The 27,354-nt window shown below is 39.2% G+C and overlaps 1 protein-coding gene across 1 annotated transcript in view; it reads right to left on the bottom strand.

Moving 5' to 3' along the window:
* LOC123983530 (5-hydroxytryptamine receptor 3A-like) overlaps nt 1–21,553 on the bottom strand; it is a 25,427-nt gene extending 3,874 nt beyond the window's left edge. Inside the window, exons 1-10 of the mRNA XM_046069788.1 lie at nt 21,517–21,553; nt 15,035–15,198; nt 11,600–11,644; nt 11,336–11,445; nt 9,887–10,056; nt 9,375–9,535; nt 6,140–6,350; nt 5,878–6,057; nt 5,574–5,659; nt 5,039–5,225 (exon numbers count right to left, since the gene is read on the bottom strand). Of these exons, the coding sequence (XP_045925744.1) occupies nt 5,039–5,225; nt 5,574–5,659; nt 5,878–6,057; nt 6,140–6,350; nt 9,375–9,535; nt 9,887–10,056; nt 11,336–11,445; nt 11,600–11,644; nt 15,035–15,198; nt 21,517–21,553 (1,351 nt within the window). The remainder of the gene's footprint in view (nt 1–5,038; nt 5,226–5,573; nt 5,660–5,877; nt 6,058–6,139; nt 6,351–9,374; nt 9,536–9,886; nt 10,057–11,335; nt 11,446–11,599; nt 11,645–15,034; nt 15,199–21,516) is intronic.
* Nucleotides 21,554–27,354: the final 5,801 nt, after the last annotated feature.

Below are 27,354 nucleotides of genomic sequence, written 5' to 3'. Positions count from 1 at the left end.
GAGGCAGATGGCCGCCCACCCTGAGTCATGGTTCTGCTCGAGGTTTCTGCCTCTTAAAAGGAAGTTTTTCCTTGCCTCTGTCGCCTAGTGCTTGCTCTTGGTGGGAACTGTTGGGTTTCTGTAAATAGCATCACAGAGTATGGTCTAGACCTGCTCTTTTATGAAAAGGGCTCAGAGATAACTGTTGTTATGATTTGGTGATATATAAATAAAATTGAACTTGAATTGAATTTAATATTTGCACCCCTTTTGTCTTTAATACTGACTGGAAATGTTAGATTTCACATTTTGACTTTCAACTGAAAGGACAAGCTAATCATGAAACATCAAACATTAAAGCTTAAATAATTTGCTGAGCTCTATTAGAAGTAGAAAAGTTAAAATACTCCCACACAAAATTTCAATCTTCTGACCTTGGTCTTGTAAAAGCTCAGAAGACCGAAATGTTAACAAATAATTATGCAGTGTATTTTTGTGTGCTGGAGTATTTTCAATTTCTACACTTGAGCGTGAAAAGGTTTTGAAGAATGCCTTGTTTGCTGCTCTGATGCACGGTAAGTTTAGTTCAAACAAACAAGAACATTTGTACATCCAACAAACTTGTGGCCAATGTGCTGAATAAAAGGGCTTAGAGTGAAAAAATAAGAATGAACTGCACACTGAGTATTATGAATACCACTAGGCAGTATCATTTATTGAAATGTTTCAAACTCTGAGGTCTTCTCAGGCAAAGACACAGGTATTCCGAAGCTTATACAGTGAAGCAAAAAGAAAGCTGATCTTATGCACCACCTGATTAATAGGTGCTTTCTGTCAGCTGATTTTGCCTCACTATACAGTAAAAGCTTCACAATACCTGTGCAATACTTACAAAGCTTCTCACAATAAATGATACCTCCTAGGGAGCTTCAAAACTATTCATTTAGCAGATAATTCTTTCTCTTATGAGAAGTGCCCTTTTTCACTTGAGCCCCTGCCCACCAAAATGTCTGTGCACATCTCTGTTGATCCACATCCAGCCTCAGCCAGTACCAGCACAGAACCAGTCCAGATGTCTTTAGCAAGTCACACAGACACAGGTGAAAAACGGGCAACCTCAGCCAGTACGAGCACAGTCAGAGATGTACAGCCAGCATCAGATACTAGCAGCTCAGACCCTAAAGGTACAGTAGACCCAGCAGATTGGCCCCCAGTCTTAACACACTTTATGAACAATGAGTTAGTGTGTAGAAATCCATTCAAATCAGCACTGGATATTTCTAGCCCTCTTTCCTCCGATGCACAAGCGTTGTGTGCAACTTTCCTTGCTTCAACCTCACCAACACCGAACATCAGTGTCTCACTTGGTTAAATTATTTTTTTTAGCTTTTCTGTCAGAATTTCCAATCCTTATCTTCATGCAGTCAGTACCTATTAATATTGAGGGGTGTTTCAATGACCAATAACTATGGGCGTTTAAAGTCAGACAAGGAACTTGCTCACATGGGCCACATTTCAAGTTGATTGTCATTTATAAAGGGAAATCGGTGTAGGACGTGCTTGTGCAGACTTTTATAAATCGTAATATTTTTGTGTGCACGCACTTCCTGTGTTTTGTATGTATGCAACTTTTAGGAGTTTTTCCTAGTACAGAACATTAATGAGTACACTGGGCTGTGCACATCCCATGCCTGTTGGTCAGGATTTGTTTCTGGGCTGCAACAACAAAATCTTGCTTCCTGAGATTGAAGAGAGGAAGAAACTCACTATCCCAAGTAGATGTTGACCGCTATGAACCAGAACAGATAATAACAAAGTTTGTCGTGACTGTTTATTTCAGAAGCACAAAGTCTGATACATGTTTTCAGAACCAGATGAAACTTTCCCTCATGTGAATACATAGTGTAAATGCAGATGTGGAATATCCCAATAAACATCTTTAGAAAATGAACACTAGTATGTAATAGTATAGTAATAGTAATGGATGAGCAAACATAAGAATCTTAAAAGAAACTAGACTTTCATTTTTTAATATATTTTACGTTTTTAACGAACCCACTGAACATGGTGCATAATACATATCAAAGTATTTTAGTAGAACTTTATAATACAATCAGACTGGTGACGTAGGCTAACACAGAATATATGTGTTAAACATAGACATAGACATAGCTGTCTGTCGAACATGCAAACAACACTACCAAAGGACTACATAGTGTATATATAAACAACTAATAACACATTTGTAGTGTAGAAATTTCTCAAAGCCTGAGTACCATGAGTATGAGTACCATCATGAGCACCATTAGAACGCCAATTCGCAGCAATAGTTATCTCATAGCGCTTTTCATAAAGAGCAGTGGCCTGTACTGTGAAGAGAGTTCAACCTACTCAGAGTTAACAGGGTTAGTCAGGGTTATCAAGAAAACTCAGGGTTGACAAACTCTGACTGCCAAAACTGGTGTTAAACGGCACTACAACGGTGAATAAAATGTTGGATATCTTTTAATTTATTTTACATAAAATTTTTAATAATAGGCCTGTTCATTTCAAACTGTTTCATCCTTCTGCCGTGTGAGTCTCCATTTCTCATTTCTCCGGTTTATGTGCGTACACATGCCTCAGAGTTTGTGTGGAGGACCACACATTCTACCGTCAAGTTTGTTTTTTATAGATAACAACCTTTGCTTGGGAAGTTGCATACGCACGTGTCCAGCCCTGTTTTGTACATACACACAGTTTATAAATGAGGTCCCAGCACATGCGGCTACACGTCATCACTGGTCAGATTTGGCAGGGGTCCAGAGAAAATTACGGATTCTGACATTTTAACCTTAGTGACCTCTGATTGCCGTAATCAGGTCTCGGAACGGTATTTACGTTTATCTTTAGCCAGCAGTTTCAAATAAGATTCGATGTTGCCCACTCTGCCTCCAGGGATAGTCTTAACTTTGGCCACTGGTTTTGCAAACTTCACGTTTCTCAGAATGGAGCTGCCGATGATCACAGTTGGTTTCTCAGTGGGTGTGTTGAAATGTGAACAGGTTGGTGGTGGACCATGGGCTTATGCACGGCCTACGGCTCTTTCTCTTTCGGACAGTAACCCAGCCACCCTGGATTCCCAGTTGCTCGGGATATGCCGAGGAATGGCTAACAGAAGCTAACTCAGGATGGTCCGCACCGTGGACTAGTTAACTACAGTAGCTAACGACTGATCTGTCATGGTGCAGAGCCAGATTTATAAATCACTGAGCCTCGCCTACATGGTTACAAATAAACTACACTTGTTACACATACCATCACTAAAGGAGGCAGAGGAGTAACTGAATATTTGACACGTGGGGCAGACTGGCCATTGAGGCCTTTGGGAGTGTTCCCGAACGGCTGGTCCGTTTTAGGCCGAACTGGCCGGGTGCCAGGAGTTTTTATATTTCGGTTTCTAATGTTTTACTTAATGAGTCTATCAGACTGGGCCAAACCAATACTTCCAATATGGAGGGGGATACACCCCTCCCAACTTGGATTGATCCTCGTTTTTTGCTGAAATCTGATTGGTTCAACGGCACAGATCAAAGGAGTTTATTTTCCATCTCGGTCGAGTTAAATCTCCAAATGATTGTCGGGGCTGAACTCAGCAGTGGGTTGGGTGATAAGCGCAACAGAGATGGTAAATGTGGCGAAAAGAGACAAAGAGGGAAAAGAAATGTGTGCTGCTGAAAAAATAAGAATTAGAGAAAAGTGCACGATTAGGAGGCTAATGCATTTATTATATACTGTAATTATTCATGTATAGGCATATACATTAGGCTGTATATTTATATAGTCTATATTATAAACAACATGTCGCAATGTGTTATCACACAAAGACAGCATCCTTCTATAAACAAGACATTTCTGTTTGTATGTATATTAGCTGTTAAGGTCAGTGGAGGTGATAGAGAAGGACAGGGTGATGTTGATGAGGAGGGAGAGAAAGAAGAGAAGCAGGAGCAGGTACAGGGGCAGTGTGTAGAGCTGGGTAGGCATCATATTATGCATAGATAGAATTAGAAAATGGATTATTGTTAGTCATATTTATTACTGATTTTCTTCTCGTGCATATGTAGCTGTACAATCAATATAAGCAGAGGGTCCAGCAAAGGTAAAGCTGAGCCAGGGATAGGTATACTCAGAGCTGAAGATAAGGGATTTGATAAATAGGCTATGCACACACATACACACTGCTCATCTTAATGGGACTGCATTGTAGTTTTCGAGTATATTGAAGTATTTTAGCACTCTGACTGACTCAGGTTTGCCTGACCTGGTCTTATTCAGTGCAGAGCAGCCTTGTTTATACAAAGTGAGGAAGCAGGTGTCATCCTGAAGTTTCTTGAGGGTCTTCAGCATAATATGATTGACTGTATACAACAAAAACACTAATATGTATTAAAATAACTGCCAAAAATATTTATGCGGGCCCCCAAAGGCCTCTCCGTCTCAAAGTCCCGTGCTGAACTTCAGTCCCAGTACATTCCTGTTTTACACACTGAGCAAGAGAAAGCAGGAGAGGGAGAGCGAGAAGCCACCGCTAGTGATTATTTAACTCTTGTTAACAACTAGGCCAGTTGTCAAAAGATGTTTAAAAAAACTGTGAGTGCTTAAGCAGAACTATTGTAACATTAAGTGTACAGCGGATAAGTAGCCACTGTAATGACAAATCTAACTCATTTAACTGGTATTCAGTAAGAGCAGTAAAACATGCTACCAAACACAAGCACCAGAAACAGAAGTCTATACGCTTACCGCAGCACGTCAGCACGATGAGATCAATTTCCATGTCACAGGCTTGATTACTGAATTGCAAGTAAAACATGTAATTCAATAATCAATTCCAGATTAAATGTATCCATTGTAACATGTTTTTTTGAAACTCATGTCCAGTGTGGTCTATTAAGCCAGGCAGAAACAGTTTGGATTAAGCCAGGTTTTTGTTCCCGACTAATATTAGAATCAGGCCAACAGCACTACTGGTCTGCTGCATAGATCCATGTTATAAAGATACAAGCTAAAAACAGACTGGCCCCTGTGACATACAGAATGAAGAAAACTTTGTCGATTCTTTTAGCGACTCTGGTCCAGTAGCCGGGCTTCCCTTCTTCCTTCCTGCTGTTGAGGAGCACAATCAGTATTTTCATCATCTCCCTCAGATCATCTGAGAGCTTTTCAGGGTCATGGGAGTCCTCCATCAGTTTACTGCTGCTACTCTGCAGAAGTAGTTTAGTAAACTGGTAATTAATAAGATTATGGAAAACAAGATTGCAAGCTTCTGTATTTGACATTTTGGTTTATGTGTTAATTGTGATTAGAATAAAAAGATTGATTCATCCAAATTACAAACCAACATGTTTCTCACTAACCCCTAGTGGTATCTTGTCATGCAAATTGTTTTTGGGTTGGTATTAAGATACCCATCTCTGTGTTATAGCTATATCTTTCACCAGAAACAGAATCCCTGTGTTTAATCCAAAGAACATACGGTCAATAGTTTTAATATTTTATTTTTGTTTTTAATTTGAGTGAACCAAACTTTTAATGTGCAACGTAATTCTAACCTCTTTGGCCACCGACAGCAGTTCAGATGGAGTTTCTCCAGCAGACACATCACAGACAGACACACAGTGAGTCAGTTTCTTCTCACCTGAAATGATATATTTCACACAAAGATAGTTGTAGCATATTCAAAATGACATGATCAACTGGTGTGAATTTCAAATTGTAAATGTGTCTGTCAACACAAGTTGTCCGTGAGTGAAAGGTGTACGCCATTATAACAGGTAAATACTGTATAATAGTAACAGCAGCAAACTGAACAAGGGGAGACTGCGCTGTGAACCAGTGTTTTATGCTTAATCTCACCTCTCAAACAGCTGTGTAAATTGACATTGCTTCGTTTGTCCCCACAGTCCTCACTCAGGCTTTGGTCTCTGTCTGCCTTGTTGTCCTGGGATACAGAGTCTTTCTCCATCAGATACATCACCAAAATCGTCTCCAGGAGGCTGAGCATCATCAAACCAAAACTCCCAATACAGTATGTTGCTAAAGGGAGGAGGCAGCATTATTAATGGACAGATAACTACACACTGAGTCAGCATGTGCTCTGTACTCTGAGCTCCTTTACCTATAAGTGGAATCTTGTCTGACGTGGAAGGCAGAATTTCATTCAGAATAAGTTGTAACACAGTGACAGCAAGCAGCACAGTGACCTTGAAGCTGAGCTTCTCGCCCCCTCTGTCTGAGATCAGGAAGGAGGACAAGTCCAGACACAAGAAGAACAGAACGGGCAGCATGAAGTTGACAATGTAGAGGAGAGCGCGCCTCTTCATGGTGATCTATAAAAATATTTTAAGGGTCAGGTGGTTAATCTTCTACTCCTATACTTTTCACCTTGCAGTATGTTTCCCTGCCGTTCAAAATCATCTATTAAAACTACATTTTATTGTCTTAAATGGGATATCACAGATATATCGCCCCCATCTTGCTGGCAGGCAGTTTAACTATAGTAGATATTTGCAACACAATACATAGACGTCTACATGACATCACAACAGTTACTTCTTCACATTCTCTTGATCATGTTAGTTCATTCTGTGAATGTTTAATTACAATTCTTGCCAAATCTTGCACATTTTCCCTAAAGTTATACATTAACAGTGACATATTGCTAAATATAACACGTTTTGATAAGCAAGATAAAAGCATTTCTTATTGGAGTTCAATCGATTGACATAATAGATTGGAATCAAACTCCTCCATCCTCCCCTCTGTCTCCTGTGAGTGTTTTTTTTAGCACAATGGGGAACATGTATGAGGACAGTAGGAGCTCCCTGGCAGGTGTAAATGCTAAGAAGCTATGCTTCTTGTTTTACAACCTGCTGCTAATTGACTGGCAGTATTAAAATAGTCAGCAACTGACTGCAACTGAACAGTTTTTGTGTTTATTTAGCTTTATTTTTACTCTGCTGTGGTTATTGCCTAAAGATGAAGCAACAAGACATAAATTATGGAACCAAGCAAAATTGATTAATGTGAAAGATTTTATTGCTGATGCAAGTATCTGGTTGTGTGATATTCAAAGTCACCCTATTGATATAGGTTGTGGTTGAGCCTCATGACAGTGTCTCAAATGTTGCATCAAATACCTCCAGCCAACAAGTAAGTCACAAAAGCAGTAAAACATCTTCTCATACTTCATGTGATCATGTTAAAGGTCCGGTGTGTAATATTTCTGAGGATCTATCGACATAAATGTAATATAATATCCATAACTATGTTTTCAGTGGTGTATAAAGACCTTACTTAATAAACCGTGATATTTTTATTACCCTAGAATGAGTCATTTCTATCTATATAAACGCGGGTTCTCACTTCCATGGACGTCGCCATGTTGCACCGTCATGTTTCTACAATAACCCAAAACGGACAGCGCTACAGAGCAAGTCTTGTCACTAGTTGTTCTTGTTCTACTTCTGGTAGAATTCAGGCAGTGTGGACGCTCATCACTACGTTGAATAAGAAGTAGTAATAATATACAGGTCTGCAAATAACTCGCATAGATGGTGGTGAGAATGTAAGGCATAATCATTGAAGCTATTGCGGCACTGATAGGGTTAACCGGTCGACATGCATACAATCAATAACTTTAGGCACACACCCTGTGATGGTTAGGGTAAGAGTAATATACTTCTGGGGGCTGTCAGCAATAGTTAGCTAGCTAGCTTCGGTTAGCTCCGCCAGGCCCAGTCACACAGACCACTACAGCTGAACGATAGTGTTAATGTTCATACCGCTGTTATTCAATAAATTCTCAGTAATGTTGTAAAGTTTTAACCTAAATCAGGATACATCTGGCTCGTGATGTAACGTTACAGAATATTCTTGGTTCGTTAAACTTAAAATATACAACAACAGTAGTATGAATTGAAACATTGCTTTATTATTATCATTAGGCTATTATAAAAAAATATTTGCAGGAATTATAATATTAATTAATACTATATTAATAATATATAATTATAGTATAGTAAATATTAACACGTAATGTACACTGATTACTACGTTGACAGTTGACTTTGTCAGACCGCAGCTGGACCCTTCTCACTCTGAGCATTGCGAGTCAAGTCCACTAGTGAGATACACAGAGGAAGAGAGGAGACGAAAGAGACTTTACATGGCTTTTAACCAAGAATGTACAGATTCTCAAATGTACATTCTTCCCACGGGCAGTTCAAAACTGGAATATCTCATATATCTCCAATCCTAGCTAGAGCTCACATTTCTCACTGAACAAGAGAAAGTAGGGAAGTGGTGGTGGCTATTAAGAGGGAATGAAAGAGAAGAGGAGGCATTACAGCTGTTCATTTGTTAAGATGTGTTTAGTGTTAATTATAAAATTGGTTGAGACTGAACTTCAATCACTAAAAGCTACAGTTATTATTAAATTTTTTCTGAAATTGAGCAACAAATAAAATTAATTTATTATAAGATGCACATTTACAAAAATGTTTTTTAAATGCAGCTTTAGATTACTTGAATTTAGAATGTATTATTAGAGTAGTTATTATTAATTATCCCTTCAGTTTTATGTGAAAACTGCCAGTAAATATTGTTGAAATAGTATCTAATTTGACAGTCAGTTGTTGACTAAAAACATATGTTGATACAACTAGGCTATATGTTATGGTCGGCTACTGAATGATAACGCAAGTTGATGTTCTGGACCTTTGCTTTGTGAAATTTTCTCTAACTGGACCTCCCTTTGAATTTTAATTGAATACCCCTGTGCTATTGCTAATGGAGCACCAATGTTGGACCAATGAAATGCAAGCTTTTCGATCTTCACTTAAAGGGAAGAACCTTGCACTGGATGGCCTCTTAGAAGTTGAGAACTCAATCATTTTCTTTTGTCAGTGAGAGAGATTTCAGGATGAGATTGCTGCATTATCATCTCAAATATCTATTTAAAAAGGTGCAACATCTACAAACTGAAACAAGATCTAGAAGATGTCCTTCTGAGAGTCGTCCTCTGAGCAGTCGTCCCCCGAGTCATCGTCATCCTATCTAAAGACCACCACCTCTCAAACCTTATTCTCTGCCATTTTCATGAGCAGTTGGGTTATGGGGGAAGAAATCATGTACTTTCCACTTTAAGGAAAAGAAATTTGGATCACAAACATTAACTCTGCAGTGAGGAAAATCCCAGCTTGTGAACAAAAGATGGCAGACTTGCCCACAGAGAGAATTGTTCCTGATCTCCCTACATTAACTGCCCTCTAGGTGGAGCTTTAGGGTCCCTCGGCTCAGGAGAGATGGAAAATAGTTTACACCTCTTTGTGTTTGTATTGAGAAATACTTACAGTATAAACAATCATGCTTTGTTCAAAGCCTAAAGTGCTGACATTTTTGTTGGTGACATTCATGCTGATGAACAGCCACTCGTACTGGGTCCGCAGCAACTCGCCTGACCACTCTGCGATCTCTGAAGAGTTCAAAATATGATCGAGCTGTATTTCCATGACTGAGGTGGGAGAGAAAAAAAAGAGTTTTTTCAGTTCACCAAAGGAATGTACTGTATGGTGGCATCTGCTGGTGTGTGCTCATGTGACAAACTGTTAGACATTATAACACACAGACACAAGACATACACAAACAAAACAGGTTATGCCTTGTGCAGACTACACGACTTTCAGCGTCAGCCGATGGCTGTGCCGTTCACACTACACAACTTGCCGTCTTGTGACGGGAGTCTTGAAATCGCTGTGGCATTCACACGTGACTGATCGGTGACAGGGGGTCAAAAACTACACGAGCTGACAAGGACTCTTGGCTGGTGTAATCGTGTAATGTGAACTTGGCTTTACAGACTCACCGTGATATATGGCAGACTTGAAAGATATGTTGCAGCTCTGAATATCAAAGGGGAATTTGTAAACTTGCATCTTGCAGGTGCTGGCCAGCACCATATCATTCAGACGTACAACCAATCCATTATGATAAACTCTGAGATGAGGACTCGGAGGAGCCTTATCCATCTCTGTCCTGTATGAGAAAACACACACACAATGACAAAAACTTTATGTTTTAAATTAAAGTACATCTTAAAACAAATCTACATAGTATGATTCAATTAATTATTTCACTTAAACTCTTTATTTTTCTCTAATTTACACTTATATTTCTATAAATATAGATAACATTATACACACGGTGTGACAATATGACATATCTGCCTGTTCCAACATTTTTGTATATGTTTTGTACATACTGAATTACCAAGTAGTTAATGGAACTACAAGGAATAAAGGGGTAATATTTAGGAAGGACTTCCTTGAATTAAAATATATTCTAAATGATTACCCAGGAAATACTAAATAGAAACCACTAGAAAATGCACTACCTACTGAAAATGCATGATTGCTGACAGCTGAAATGTTTGTTTGAAAAGCTGGAAGCTGAGCTGCACTGCTGAAAAGTTGAACTGAAGGAAGAGCTAAAAAGATTCCCTGCAATACTAACTCTCCTGTTATTTCATACCCTGCCACTCCCTCCTGACCTAAAGTAAACCCTGCTCCCATCATTTCCCATCAGACTGCCTCACCTACCTGTTGCCCTTTCAGCCTCACTGTGTATACTGTATACACTGACCCATTTCCACCTTAAATTTTTAAAGTTTAAAGGACAAGTGTGAAGGATTTAGTGACATCTAGCAGTGAGGTTGCAGATTGCAACCAACCAAGCGTGTAGGAGAACATACAGTAGGCACGAAAAACTTGAAAACCCCTCTCAGTGTTTGGTTTGTCCATTCTGGGCTACTATAGATACTACTATATTTTTGGCCATCAGTGACACTGTGTTGGTGTTCGGCAGCCTTGTAGATAGGCTGATTAAACAGTCACGATCCGAATCAGCCAAACACGCTGAGCCAAGAGACTTTTTGCTGGCACAGTATAGTGCAGCTATGCAGCTACCAAAATTACGGTGTGCTTAATTACGCTTATGCTGCACGATACGCTGGTGCCAACAAGAAGTAGCCCCATAGAAGTATTTCATAGGAGCAAATCTGTTGGGTGGCTTCATCAAGTAATATACTGTCTATGCATGCTCCCTATGTAGATATAAAGGGCTAATTTAAGTGTCATCACTTAAAGAAGTTGCATTGTACTGAAATCACCTAAAGTTATATATGTATGTGTAATAAATATTTTAAATAACACATTTACACCCTGTTGCATAAATGTTTTGGCATCCGAATGATTCAGTTAACATAATAATGTTTCGAGTCTGTGGATTTGTGACATGCAAATACATTAAAACTTACATCTCTTCAATAGTGATATCTGGGATCCACAACACTTGAATAGGAACTGATACACGAACAAGTCCACAAAAATGTTCTGGATTCCACCTAATGTGTTCATTTTGCCAACGCTACACAGGAAAACGAGGGAGGCAGGGGATAGAGAAGGAAAGAAGGAGAGAAAGAGGGAATAGATGCAATTTAGAGGAAATTATTTTAAGTTTCTGCTAAAGATAACCAGGTGAGAATGAACATAATGTGGTGTCCATATCAGTGGTAACTCACCATATAGATCCAAACATAAGGAACAAAAGTCTGGTCAATCTCCCTCTGTGAGAGAAGAAATACAGTATATGTGAAAATCTTTCCTGCAGCACAATTAGCCTATCATAAGATGATATAAAACATAGCACTATAGCAGTTTTAATATAAAATACAAGATCACAAAAAGCAGCTTTGTTCAAAGATTTAATTTAACAGAAGGCAGAGCAGACTTACAGCGGTGAGTACAAAGAATTCACAAGGAGGCTGAACAAACACTCCACTCACTTAACAAGGCTGTCAATGAGTTAAAGGAAATAGCCAATGACTTGTTAAATGTGACATAAGCGGAACATCAAAAGTTTACTTATTAAATACTGGTATGTTTTTTCCATAGATTGTTTTTACAAGCAACGCATCACATCCACAAAAATAAGATTACTGCATTATATTCTATTATATTTTTATATTCTGATAAAAATAAGCCATTTCCACTGTAAACTGGCTATCTTTGAGTGCTTGTAAGTGCCTCCTGCAGGCCTTTCCATATAGCTCTCCCTGCTATATGGCCTTCCAGGTAGGCATGTCAAAGGGCAGAGACTTCCAAATCACAGCAATACCACCAACAAAATAGTGTCTCTGCTGAGGGGAACCCATGACTGAAGCTCGGGTTGCCTCTCGCCTTGCCTCCTCTGCAAGATGGTGGATTTTCATAATATTTAGCTATAGCAACTCAAACTAGCATGTATAATTCAAATGTGGAAGGGCTTTTCATGGCTTTCCACGTAGGCGCATGGATGGGAAAGGAGATCCCAGAACAGAGCCATACCGCCAAATATAACTATAATTCTGCAATATCAGTCTTTGATGAAAGTTGTCCTGACTGAATTCAATTAATTGTCCAACCCTATATATATGGACGTAGTGGCTATTGAATTTTATATAATATTGGTTTTTGCATGGTTTGAATTCAATTGTGGCCCTGCGGGGCTTTATGCTTCTTTATAGAAAGATAATAATCAAGAAGTTAATCGGTTTATTATAGTTTACCAACTGAAGCAAACCAGGTAGCCATCAGTCTTTGAGAACTGCGCAGTTTTTTACATCGCCCACATTGCAGCGCCGCAATTACCAGCCTAGTTCAAATAGACGAAATGACTCGAAAAAAGATTCACGTGAGTATAGTGCTGTCCCACCAGGGACACTGACACACTGGACCACTGCTACACAACATTAAAGGACGCTTATCGCTCTGTTCCCCGTGCAGCCTTGGGACTCTCTGATCACTGTCTGGTTCATCTTATCCCGACACACAGGCAAAAACTGAAATCTGATAAACCTGTTGTAAAGACTGTGAAAAGATGGACCAACGAGTCAAAGCTGGAGTTACAGGCCTGCTTTGACTGCACTGACTGGAGTGTTTTTGAGGCTGCAGCCACTGACCTGGACGAACTAACTGACACTGTGACATCTTACATCAGTTTTTGTAAGGACATGTGTGTGCCGACTAAAACCTTCCGCACATACAACAACCAAAAACCTGGTTCACAGCGAAACTCAGGCAGCTTTGTCAGACCAAGGAGGAGGCCTTCAGAAGTGGGGACAGAGTCCTGTACAACCAGGCCAGAAACACAATCACTAAAGAGGTCAAAGCTGCAAAGAGGTGCTATGCTAAAAATCTAAATAACAGCTTTGCAGTCAACGACCCTGCGACAATGTGGAGAAGCCTACGGAGACTCACAAACTACAAGAGACCATCCCCCAACACTGCTGGCACTCAACGACTGGCAGACGAGCTGAATGGTTTCTACTGTAGGTTTGAAAAGCCCAGAGTCACACCTCTCCTCCTCTCCAACGCCATCTTCAAACAGTCACCTTCCCCCTCTGACCTCTCACCTGCACTCAAGATCTGTGAGGGGACTTGAGCCACCTCTTCCAAAGGCAGAAGATCAGGAAAGCTCCTGGACCTGATGGTGGTCCATTGTGCCTGAAAATCTGTGCGGACCAGCTGGCCCCCATCTTCACTCAGATCTTCAACAAATCACTGGAGCTGTGTGAAGTTCCCTCCTGCTTCAAACGCTCCACAGTCATCCCGGTCCCCAAAAAAACCCTCCATCTCTGGACTAAATGACTACAGGCCTGTCGCCCTGACATCTGTAGTCATGAAGTCTTTTGAAAGACTGGTGTTGGCCCACCTGAAGGACATTACAGGCCCCCTGCTGGACCCCCTGCAGTTTGCCTACAGGGCTAACAGGTCAGTGGATGATGCTGTCAACTTGGGTCTGCATCATATCCTGCAACACCTCGACTCTCCAGGGACATTTGCTAGGATCCTGTTTGTGGACTTCAGCTCGGCGTTCAACACCATCATCCCAGACATCCTCAGAACCAAACTCACCCATCTCACTGTGCCAGCCTCCACCTGTCAGTGGATCACAGACTTCCTGGCTGACAGGAGTCAGCAGGTGAGACTGGGGAACATCACATCCAGCACCCGGACTATCAGCACTGGCACCCCCAGGGGTGTGTGCTCTCCCCACTGCTCTTCTCCCTCTAAACCAACGACTGCTCCTCAAGAGACCCATCTGTCAAACTCCTGAAGTTCGCGACACAACGGTCAGCGGCCTCATCCGGGACGGTGACGAGTCGGATTAAGACGGGAGGTTGATCAGCTGGCTCTCTGGTGCGGTCAGAACAACCTAGAGCTTAAGACGCTATGGAGATGATCATGGACTTCAGGAGGACATAATGCCCCTTTAATCCATTAAACCCCTAGACAAATTTAACCTAGTTAATGTCATCTAATTGTTTTCATTAGTTCTCTTCCGCCCTATGAATCAAATTCTCCCCACAATAGAACTCCACATTCTCATTGTTTAGCCATTGTTTATTTCTTTGATGTATATTTAACCGCATTTATATTCACCCTTAGTTTAATAAATTTCACCGTAATCACAGGAATTGTGTGTGTGTATTGCTTAACTCTCATGAGAATTTACCACTTCGATATGAGACTGACTGATTGATTTAAGATAACTGAGCGATTATGAACTAACTGATCACTAGTGAATGATTGTGTAATTATTAACCATACCTAGGGAATCCCGAGATCCTGGGTGAACAGAATCACGGGTGGTGCCCCGCGAAATGAGAGATTTATGAATTAATATTCTCTGAATATTAAAATTCATAATTTTGTATTAAAACTCATAAGTAGACATGCTACAATGGTACGAATCAAACTTGAAAAAGAATCTGTACAATTAATTGTTCTTTCATTTTTCGCCAACACTGCTATCCACAGAAAAAAACTAATCACTTTTTGCAGGGCGAAAGGCCTTGACTTCCATGAAAGAAAAATGAAAGACAATAAAAAGTCCCTCCTTGGCAGAGGAAATAATCATTACCATTAAAAAAGAGAAAAAAGATAGAACTAGTAAATCTTAATTTAAAACTTACCACATCTAGGATGCTATATGGCAACATTTGGAGGCGTACTTTTGTAGTCGTGTTGTAGTGTTTAACAGGCCGGGCCATGAAGTACAGATTATTTTCTTTGGTCAGGTTCAGGTGCTTTAAAACATTGTGATAACCACAGTTACCCCCAGAGGAATCGTTATATCCTGGAAGAACATCAAGATACATTCAGCTCAGAGTTTATTCTTGAAAGAAAAAAAAATTCCAACACTAATGCTTTTATCTTTGCTCTTATATTGGAACTTCAGAGTTTTCTGTTTGTCTGTTTTTCAGATTTATGGCATATGTTCTAAATTACTTATAATTTATAAGAAATGACAAATATTCTGTGTGGGCAGGTATCCACTGGTTCTGAATGATTAATCAAACCTTAATAAACGCCTGCTCACAAATATCTGTAGTAATATCCAGTGCTTGTAGTCAATGATAAGTCATTATGAGATGAGTGATCTATTTCCATCCACAACCACGGTCACACCCTGTGTAAAAGTAGCAATGAGACCTGGCTGCCATTTTTTCTTCAGCAATAAAGGTACTGAGAGCTGCTTCTTTGATGTATAAGTTTTGTTTTGTTTTTCATAGAGGTTATACCCATTAAACATACAGGAGCTGGACGACTTCCGTTCCTCTTAAATGATAATGCTTCGTGCGGCTCTCCCATCCCCTAACAGCTGTAGGAGTTAGAACTGTGACTAAGGGTGCTTCTCAAGTCTATTTTTTTTAATTTCCTCCATCCTCTCTTGAACCGGAAATTCTTCCGCTCTGCCATCTTGCAGACCGTCCCAAAGCTCATATTTGTGCTCTGACGATCGAGGAGTGATCTCTGAGGAGTTATGAGCGAGGATACATCAGTGCATCCTTCGCGACACGCCCCCTTATTGGGTAGCCGTTATATTAATTAGATGCTGCAGCTGATCGGACTGATTTGATACATCACAATAGATAACATAACTCAGGTGTATCACTGTAATGTCTTATATTTTATTTATTTTAAGATTCACTGTCTGGTTAAAATCTGTGTTCATTTTAGGTCTGAACAACAAAAGTTCCACACATCTTTTTTCATTTATTAGAAAATTTTAATTTATTTATTTTTCCAGTCAACTTTTATGATGGAGACAATTAAAGCCAGAGAGAGTCGGAGAGTCTGTCAGCAAGACACACTTTTTACATAATTTATCGTCATTTCTATTCGGTTACATGTGAGGCTAACAACATCTTGCAAGCGGATAGTTTGCTGCTGGTCCAACCCATGTCACTCAAAGCAAATGACTGATATGTTATGGGTCGGGACCAGGGGCAATTCTAGGATCAGACCTTTAGGGGGGGCTTAGCCCCTAATGAGAATGTAGCATGCATACAGTGCCTTGCAAAAGTTTTCACTAATTGGTGGAGTGTATAAGCACAAGAGAGGAGCTGGTGCAGAGCAGAACAGGTCAGTGGACCAGTTTGGTTCCGACAGCAGTGTGGAGTTGTGTGCTCAAGAGCAGCAGGGTAGAGCTGTGGTCTCGTGTTTCCTCCTTCGGAGGAGGTAGGGTGTTAAAAGTGTTTCCCTAATTTAAGTGTTTAAGTCTTGAGTTTTCAGTTAAACCTTGTTACCTGCTCGCTTTCTCTTATAAAGAAGTAGTTTTCTGTTGCTGATTGTCTGAAGTCTTTGTTTTGGTTGCACAGAATCTGTTATTTCTTTTGGCCAAGTTTTCATTTATATTTGTTACTCCTCTCCTCTCTGGATTTGAGTCACCTGAGGATGAGGATGAAAATAATTTTAAAATATATTTAAAATCTCCATGCGGCATGGTCCCAACACACTTAAACTAATAAAAAGAAAAATGTTCCATCATCACTATCCAGTATTCCAGTAATTAGTATTCTAACATTAAATTAAAACTAATTTCATAGCTAGGCCTACTGTCAGTATTATATTTAGGGCTGACCCAGAACACTGTAAAAATTATCTAGGTGGTTCAACTTAAAAACATAAGTTCAATTGCTGCCTTAAAAATGTGAGTAAACTCAACTTTAAGAAAAGCTTTGTTTCAACTCGTGATGTTACTTTATACAATTTGTTTAATTAATGATAATTTGTTGTTTGAACTTAATACTGTGAGTTAAAAAATCTATCTATATTACTTTGTCCATTCAAGGAAACTTGCTTTCACTTGTCTAACAAACATTCAATTCTACACCCCTTCAACTCACATTTTTAAGTTCAGATAACTCAACTTGAAGATTGCCTTTGTTTCAACTCATAAATTTAAGTTCATAAAGTGGATATAACTACAGTGTTCTAGTTGTCCCAATGTTAGTTAAATGAACAAGTTTGAATTATTCTAACTCATAGTTTCAAGTTAAAGCAACTTATCCAAATTAATACTACTTTCCATTTCAAGTTAAGGGATTTAAATTCCAAATTTGTTTCAGTTTACATCTATAAAGGGCCTTGAAGACAGACCACAACAACAGCACCACTGTGCTATTATCTGCAACGACTTCTGACGGGGCAGGGTAGCTTGCTGGTGCGCCTGTGCACGCCGCAGTCAAAGTTCAAAATAGCAGCAGATGTAACCTCCTTTCTGAAAGGGCCTTAAAGCCATTGTCTGGAACCCTTTCCACCGGTGGCACTAGTTTTGTTTACCACAGATATTCTATTGATTTTCTATATAGTCTATATTTCGGGTGGAATTTGAATATATGACTTATCAGCAGTGTATAATTAGCAGGGGTGAGCAAGAGCACCAAATTTTCTGTATCTGTACTCAGAATTGGCGGGGCTTAATCTATAAGTGGGTGGTATTAACTGGAAGTTATTTAAGCCTGAAATTTAGAATCAGAACTTGCTATATTTGTTAGAAAACCATTTACAGAACAGCCTCAGAATTGAGCTTCAGAGAATGGTAATTGATTTTTTTATATTATACTCGTTTTAACCGAGTACTTGCTAAACCCTAATAATTAGTTGATTATGTATATGTTTTTCTCAAACTCAAAAGACGCAGCACCTAGGCAATCCTCATACTCTCGCCTTTTTTTTCAACTGATAACTTACATACGTAACTTCAATCAACACAACAAAAGTGTATATATAGTGTATAATAGTCAACACAATGAATTAATGCAAGTTTAACTTTCTAAAACTCATACAGTTGAGTTCAAAATCCTAAACTTGTCAGAGCTATTTGAGTTAAAAAGAAGAAGTAAGTTGACATGACTAAATGGGTCTATGATTCTTTTCAGTGAATGGTCAAAGATTCAATGCTTTGATGTTGTTGGCAGGACTGCTGGGTTTTATGTCATCAGTTCACTAATGATTTATGAAACAATACCCAGTACTTTTGGAATGTTTGTTTCCTCTACGTACCTCCTTCAGAGCTCTGATTGAAGTTCTGTTGATCATCATTTAGCACTGGTGGCTCCGTGTAATTAGAGGTACTTCCACCTGACAGAAAAGGATCCAGCTCTTTATGTTATTTCCGTGCACACACACTTCTCTTGCTTTCCTAAACAGAATGATTAAGTGTTGATATAATGTTTTAGTTATTTAAAACACAGAATCAACTCAGGAAGGGTAGTTGTGATATTATGATGTACTTTGGGCAGTCTTACTAGTATGCTTTATTTGCCGCCAAATGAAAATAAAATCAGAAAATAAAAATAAATTATTGTATTGTTTTTTTAGGGGTGCTACTTTATTTGTGCTCTGGGCAGGTGTGTCTGTGCTTGGTAGTACTGTATGGACCCAGGTGTTGACTCCTGCTTCTCCTCTACCCCACTAGCGATAGCCTTAGAGGAAGAATCCTATAGTAAATAGAACGGTAGCTACGTACTGTAACTCCAGATTCTAGGTGTATAGGCGCAGCCCTCTTAGCAATCGGCCTCACTGGCTCTCTCAGTGACTATAGAAAAAGCCATCTTGGAGTCGACTGCCAGGTCTCACAGCTAATTATACACAGGGTGAGGCCGTGGTTGTGGCCCATCCCACCGGTGAGCGTAGAAAAACTCTTCAGCACTGAATGCAAGGAATAAACCCATTAGTGATGGCCTTAGAGGGCTGCGCCTATACTCAGAATCGGGAGTTATGGTATGTAACTATCATTGGCGGGACTGCTGGGTTTCATGTCATCAGTTCACTAATGATTTATTAAATGTGAGCACCTTTGCAGTCATTTAAGTCTAAATAGGGCTCTCCATTAGAGATTTAAATGCTACACATTGTCCAAATGAATTTAGCCTGGGAATCTAAACATCAACCCAGGTCAATTCTCATACATTCACCAAAGACCATGTATAATTTGTTGAAATAGTTTTTGTTTACTGTTTATACCAGTAATATATATTTTAGTTTTATTACTACACACAAAGAAACATCCAAAATAGTGTTTTCACTTTCAAAACTTCCATAATCAAGGCAAGTGTATGTTTCCTTTACATACCAGAGCTCTGACTGAAGTTCTGTTGATCATCATGTAGCTCTGGTTGCTCCGTGTAATTGGAGGTACTTCCACCTGATAGAAAAGGATCCAGCTCTTTATGTTATTTCCGTGCACACACACACACATCTCCTGCTTTCCTAAACAGAATGATTAAGTGTTGACAAAATGTTATTTAAAACACAGAATCAACTCTGGAAGGGTAGTTGTGATATTATGATGTGCTCTGGGCAGTCTTACTAGTATGTATGTTAGTAAATAAGTCCAATTACGTGTGATGACAGGAGGAGATCAAAAAATCAGGTAAATGATAATACATAAATAAAATTAAACGATATCATAAAGTGAGACTGTCACCTACTGCTGGTGATCATTCGGTCAGTCACTGTCAAACAGCACAGCATAAGCTATTTGACGTTGTTTTTGGACCTAGCACAGTTCCCAAAGCAGTCACAGTAACATAAGGTTTGTCTTGTGTACTGCAGTGTACTGTAGCCTCGAATTTCTGTTTTTGTTCTTATTATGTTGTCTTTTTTGTATTGACATGTACTGACCAGGAACTACAGATGAAAAATAGCCTTCTGGCTAAATCTGGCATATTTACATTGATGCTAGCAGAAATGTTCATTAATGTGCACTGTCCCTTTTAAAATAAATAATAATAAAGTCTCTAACTGTCCTAATGGCTGACTAGGTGGTTTTGTCAGCATCACATTGGCTAATCCCATGCTGTTGTGAAATTACTGAATTACTTGTACTTGAGTATGAGTTGTGTACCCCATGACCAACTCTCATCACCAGTAGTAGAGTCAGTAGTTGAGTGCGAATGAGATCACTGAGTACCACTTGCACTGGTACACTTACCCACCGCACTTCTACTCAGCTTTATAGTGGTTGGGGGAAATATTACAGTAAGTACACACAGAGGACTGCAAGGACTGTGTATTGGTGTCCAACCGAATGTGGTGGGCTGCCTGAGCCAAAAATGCCAGGAACGATTTTTTGTCCAGCCCTGTTTTATTCAATTCAATTCAATTTTATTTATATAGCGCCAAATCACAACAACAGTTATCTCACAGCGCTTTTCATAAAAGAGCAGGTCTAGACCATACTAGATTTTTGTCAAGAGTTTTTAAAAACTGTTCTCACAGAAGACTATTTAAATCCAATGAATCTTACAGTTTGACATCCTAAAACATGTCATTTTAAAAAGAAAATAGAGACAGAAAACCACTTTACTAAATAAATATTTGTGGGATTTGGCAATGCAGGTGTTTTTTTGTTTTTGTTTTTATTTAAATTTTTTTTTAAATTTATTTTAACAGGAAATTCCCTTTGAAACACAGTCTCTTTTATCTGGTTTGAGATATCCATATCCAACATGTTTGCCTCTACCCTAAAAGAATGGAAGTGAAGGGATTTTGTTTGTCAAGCTCATAGCACTGTAATATGGCAACTAAAAGGATGGGATTTAGCGTTGCAGATGGTTGTGCTCTTAACTGGTTTTAAGATATCCATCTATCCATATCCAGAATGGTTAGCTCTACCCTTAAAAAGAATTTAAGTGAATGGAATTTTGTTAGTGGAGCTCACAACACTGTAAAATGGCAATAAACAAAAATTCAACAGCAACATTTCCAGGAACAGTGTCCTTGTTACTATGAATTATCCATATACCACACTTTGAACAGTTTTAATGCTGGGAGAAATATCACAAACAAAAATCCATTCAACTATATTGTATTGGGGTGGTCACAGAAATTCAGACTGACAAAAACAACTAAAATAAGTTTTTGATAATTGTCTGAACATACACATTAATATTCAATTCTGGAAATCCTGGATTTCAAGTTTGACACACTGAAGCTGGTTAATGTTAATTAAAGAGCAGAGCAGCAGTTCACTGTTAAAAATAAACAATGTTGTTTAATTAAATTAACATCAGCAGGAATGATGAGGAAATAAAAAGTTTAACCAAACAAATGAACATTTCTCAGAGTACACCTGCATGCATCATATAGAATTGTCCCAGCTTACCTGTGAGGAGGAGCAGAAAGAAGAAACCTGCAACCATCATGACTGTCAGAGGTCTGCACTGTTAATGAGCATCGCTGTCCACTGTTGTTTGGAAATGCTTGTTGTAGCAGTAATATCACTGCCTTGTACAGGAAGAAGGCTGGGCAAATAATGACTCGAGTAATGACTTTTTTTGTCTAATAATAGAAACACACCTAATGCAACAAAGCTGCCAGTAACTGCCAACACCCTCAACACTTAGCCGCCTGTAGGCAGATCATTTTGCTATCAAATAAAAAGCAGTTAACTCGCTTCAACTGTTATTGTTGTTTAGTTTCCCAAGTAAAGTAGTTCAATGGAGAGCTTTATGTCAAACATACATACTCTCTTTTGCCAACGAACATCGCGTTCCTCACAATCACCACCTTCTGATACAGGTACAAATATAATTTTCCTTATATACCAACAGTCTCTTATAGAATTGTACATTTAAACGGGTTAAATTTATGGCCATCCATTTTAATTATTTCAACTTAATTAACCTAACAAAATCCGTTTTCTTTGGTCCTTTTTGTTTGTTGGATCACTCTAAATACTGCAACACCTATAAGCCTCAGTCACCGTTGCTATGGAGAAGAAGCCAGTGAATGGCCTGTGCACCCTTTGTACAAGGCTGAATTCTTTTGGCAGTGGCCCAGGTTCAAGTCCAGCCCACAGCCCTTTGCTGCATGTCATCCCCTTTCTCTCTCATTTCTTATCTCTCTTCAGCTCTCCGAAATAAAGGCTAAAAAGCCCAAAATATAATGTTGGGAAAAAAAAGAAATAAGACTTTTGTTGCACACAGCGATGCTTTGAGCTTAATGCTAAAATCAGCATACTAAAATGCACACAATAACAATGCTAATATGCAGATGTGTAACAGGTATAATGTTTACCATATTCACCATCCTAGTTTAGCTTGTTAGCATGTTGCTAAGAAGCACTTCACACAAAGTATACATCAGTTCATTAGGATTCATTTGGGGGCGTGAATGCCATTACTTGATGAGATACCGTATTTTGTACTGGCATCTCAAAAACTCACATCTGGTGCAAGTATGACCACTGACTGTACAACAGTCCATTATAAATGACATAACAGATGAAGTTCACAAAGGCGTAGTCAAGTGGGGATCAAGGCTCATCTCCACTTTGTTTAATTAGATAAACAATCTGCTCAAATCTTACCAAATAAGCTTGTTAGTAATTGTTTGAAATAGACCAAAAGTAGTCTGCCAGACTGAGCTTGTGGTAAAACGATGGAACGTGGATGGGCATTTACCCTGTGAATTATCGAATTACACCTTTGTGTGCAGTAGCGAAGCAATACAAAGTTACATTTTATTTTTGCAAACTCTGAAAGTAAGCATTATTGGTCACTTGATTGGCACATGGTCTTGTTATCGTAATGCTGTTAGCAGTATAATTAAATAAGGGTTTTCCACCAGGATAGTAAAATGTAAAGTTTAGCTGGCTGATCTGAACTTCCATGCTTTACAGTTTTATTGCCAATAATAGACAACTTCAGCGTCGCTTTGAAAACATTTGTTCCACATCAGCGCCTTCCATCTGGGAAAACCTACACCGATGTATGGTCCTTCATTTGAATTTCAAATTTCTTGCTTTTAATAAACCAGACTACTACTAATACTAATACTATTACCACTACTACTAACATTACTTCTTCTTTAAGTTTATAAATTGTTTTATCAGTCTATTTGTATCAGTCTGCTTTCTGCAATAATATTTCTGCAATATCTCCAATGAACCAATGATTATTTTAAGCTTATTAGGTATTCTCATAGCTACTCAGGCAGTGCCACAGACATAGTACCTTGTAGATTTTAGAGCTGTTCTGAGGAAGACACCTTTTAGTACACGGCAGCATTGGAATGGAACAAACTCCCAGTTGAGATTAAGTTAAGCCAGTCAGATCGCTGTTTTAATCGAGCATGTGGTGAATGGTTGTTAAATGCTAATTAGTCTGAATTTTTATGTAGTCTTAGAAATATTTATTATTGTAGTGGATGTTTTCATGTTTATTTTATTTTATTTTAATTCTATTGGGATGTGTTTTTTTGTTGTTTTTTTGGGTCGTATTTTGTAGGAGTTGACTGTACAGGGCACCTTTACTCATCTGCAGCTTGCCTTGCCATCTTTATTAGACCACAACCACAATGGAAATAATTTCGTAACTTTCTTGTGTTCTCCTCAACAGTTCAGATAAATGTTTAATATCACTGTGATCGCATCTTGTTATACATTTATTTTTGTTACTGTCTAATTAATCAAATCATATCAATAATATTCATTGCTTGTGGTCACAGATGGATTTTGGCAAGCTACTCAACCACCAAATAAATTTTCACAGTAGTCTGAGTCTAAATAGGCTCTCTGGTTTATATCCATCAGCAATGATTGATCAAACAACAGCCAATAAGCTAAAAGTAATTCCTCTCTCAAACAATACCATCACAAGGATCCTTTATGATGTGTCAAAGGAAGAGCAGCTTAATGACAAAGTACGAGAAAGCTGCCACTTTGCTCTGCAGATACCACCTTAACTACATCAAAACACGACCTGTCAAAGCTTGGATTTTCTCTGCACATGATGAAGAAATGGGCTCCAACCACAGGGCTGTTTTGTTTCACAGTGAGGCCCGATGGCTGTCACGTGGGAAAGTTTTATACACAATCTATGAAATGCAATTTTTGAGGAAGAAGGTAATGAACTTCCCGCAAGTTTAATGATAAAAACTTCCTCATGAAAGTTTCACTCAACCTCAGTGAACTAAATCTGCAGATGCAAGGCACCAAAACACACCTTCCACAGCTGGCAGATAAAATCACATTATTCACAAGAAAACTGGAGATGTGGGAGTAGCGGCTTAAAGAGGAAAAGATAGATTCATTTCAGAACCTGAAATCATTCATTGAGGTTAACAAGCTTCAGTACACAATGATCCCATGCATGAAAGCTCACATCTCTGCCCTCCAAAAACATTTCCAGAGCAGGATCCTAAACAATATGACTGGATCCGAGACCCCTTCAGTGCAACACCCCCTGCGGACTTCAGCACTGCGGAGCAGGGACAGTTCATTGATGTCACCTCTGATTCAATAATGAGGTTGCAGTTTCAGTCCAAGACACTGGCTGCATTTTGGATTGGAGTGGAGAAGAATTACCCACTGCTACGCGGAAGAACTGTGGCCACACTCCTCCCCTTTGCAACATCCTCCTTTTTTTTTAACGACCGGATCTTAAATGAGTTTCTTCTTTTTAAAATGTTGTTGCTATTTTATTGTTTGTTGTATTGTTCAGTACTTTATGAGCTCAAGTGTAATTGAATAGCATAATTCAGAGGTTTCAATATTACTTAGGTTCTATCTACCTAGTAATCAATTACTGTCAGGTTGTGTCTTAAATACTTTTGGAATGTAATTTAAATGTATGGTGGGGACTGTATGATGTATGTGAGTGTGAAGTCCATATGTGTTACTGTTGTTACTGCAGCCTTATGCGGCACTGATGCCCAAAACAAATTTCCCTTAGGGGTCAAGAAAGTTGATCTTATCTTACCTATGTGAAATATGTTTCTCTGCTGTGGCCTCCATCAAGACCAAATACAGATCAAAGCTGAACAATGAAAATTAAGTAAGAGTGCCAGTCTCACAGCACAAGATCTGCAGCACAAAGCAAGCCCACACCAGTCACTGAGAAGATGCTGGGATTAAAAGTTTATTTTTTGAATTGTCAATTGTTTATTTCAGAAGTCCGAGCCATGTTTTCACAACCAGATTAAACTTTTATTCCATCATGTGAATACGTATCTTAAATGCAGACGCAGATGTGGAATAAGCCCCTAAAAGACAACCAAACCATAGAAGAAAAAACACATTTACATGTCTTTAAAAAATTAACACTCTGTACATACTATATATTCTATAATGGATGAGCAAACATCCTTGGTAAGAATCTAGCTACTGTACTCTATATTTTATTACATTTTAATGGTCTCACTTGGAGGAGGAGCACAGCAGAGTGGGGGGCAGAGCTTCATCGCGTCATTTATACCCAGTTTACGTGACCCTGAACTCATTCCAAAAGTCCACTGAGTCCTCCCGGACTCACACAGGCAACATGTGTGGCGCGGCTGCCGGAGGTGATTGCAGCTATTCTAGTCAATGCTTGTACTCACACCAGAGGCATTGCAGCGCTTCCCAGAAGCATCCCAGACGCAGTGCTCCACTCCACAGAAAATACTATTGAATTGACTGAAGCCGTGGCAAGCAGCACATAGCAGATGAACCGGGAAGAAGTCAGACACAGAAACGGCATAGATAATCTCGTCAATTTTCAAAGAAAACACCCTGTCCAGACTCCCGATCATATATCAATCATAAAAACACAGATAAAATAGACAAAAAAGGAAATAGTTTAACTATGTAGCCTAAACCATGATAGAAGCTCAAACATCAAGGACAAGTGACCAAATCAACAAAACCTGAACATGTCAGTGTGGTGGGGAAAGATTCCCCAAGTACAGGTTAAGGTGTGGTGGTGTTGAATGCAGCCTGGACTTAACTCCTCCACTGGCCAACCTCCTTATTAGGCTTAGGCTATATAAGCCACCTGTGCTCCCTTGCTCTCTCTGCTTCCTGATCTGTCCCTGCTGTGGTTGGTGCTGTGGAACCGCCTTTTCTTGTGCCTTGTGACCTTTTGAATGTTGTATATTCATGACCCATCTCAGAGGTGGTTCCTCCTTGTTTTGACTACACACTCTCCTGTTTTGCCCTTTGGTTCTGGCTGGGGCGGCTGTGGCTCAGGAGTTAGAGCGGGTTGGCTGTTAATCGGAAGGTCGGTGGTTCAATCCCTGGCTCCCCCTGGTTGCGTGTCGAAGTGTCCTTGGGCAAGATACTGAACCCTGATTTGCCCCTGGCGCCAGTGTATGAATGAGTGTGAATGTTAATTTCCGTTTGAGCACTTAGGCTCAGTGTGTGGATGTAGTGTAAAAGCGCTTTGAGTGGTTGAAAAGACTAGAAAGGCGCTATACAAGTACAGAGCATTTTACATTTTTCTGTTTTGCCTACATACTCTGCTGTTTTTCCCGATTGTTGTGTTTTACCTACTTAATTCATTTAGTTTCCTGTTTTGCTTTAGTTTAGTAGTTAGTATAGTTTGCTCTTGCAACTGGGATACTGGTTACTGGGTTACTTGGTTGGTTTGTTTGTTAATTTGTCTTTTGTATTCAGTTTATATTTTGAGCAGGGTATCATCTTGTTGGAAGGCTAGGCACCCATCACTTTTATACATGTGAGTAGTTGCACGGGGGCACTATGTAGACTGCACCATTTTTGGTGAATAATGTGAATAATGTGTTGAGGTTTGTAGTGCTGCACTTAAGGTGGGTAGTGGTAGCACTCCTCAGCATAGTCTGCCTCTCCTCTGACCCCTGCTTAATTTTGGTTAAAGTTATTTTGAGCTTGTATTAAAGCTGTTTTTAACTCTTGATTGTAATAAAGAGGTTTTATCTACCCTTTTATCGTAGTTTTACATTTATTTTCCTTTCAGCAGTCCCATTCCCCAATTGTCTGTGTGTTTTTGTTTTTTTTGTTTGTTTTTTTTATTTAAAAAATTATTTGGTATATTTTGAATCACGTCTCTGCCTCCTCAGTAACGTTCCTGTGTGCTTTTTCTCTTTGTTCTCCTTTCAATTGAGATTTAACCGGTATTTCCTGGTGTGCAAATTCCCTAGGTGGCGTAGTTGGTTTTCATTTAATTCCCCCTCCCTGGTCCACTGTGCCACATCAGCAAAATCA

This window comes from Micropterus dolomieu, linkage group LG14 (genome assembly GCF_021292245.1).
Source record: "Micropterus dolomieu isolate WLL.071019.BEF.003 ecotype Adirondacks linkage group LG14, ASM2129224v1, whole genome shotgun sequence".
In the NCBI taxonomy this organism is placed as follows: domain Eukaryota; kingdom Metazoa; phylum Chordata; class Actinopteri; order Centrarchiformes; family Centrarchidae; genus Micropterus; species Micropterus dolomieu.
The sequence above is the reverse complement of the archived record's forward strand: the minus strand, read 5'-3'. Positions and strand labels throughout refer to the sequence as shown.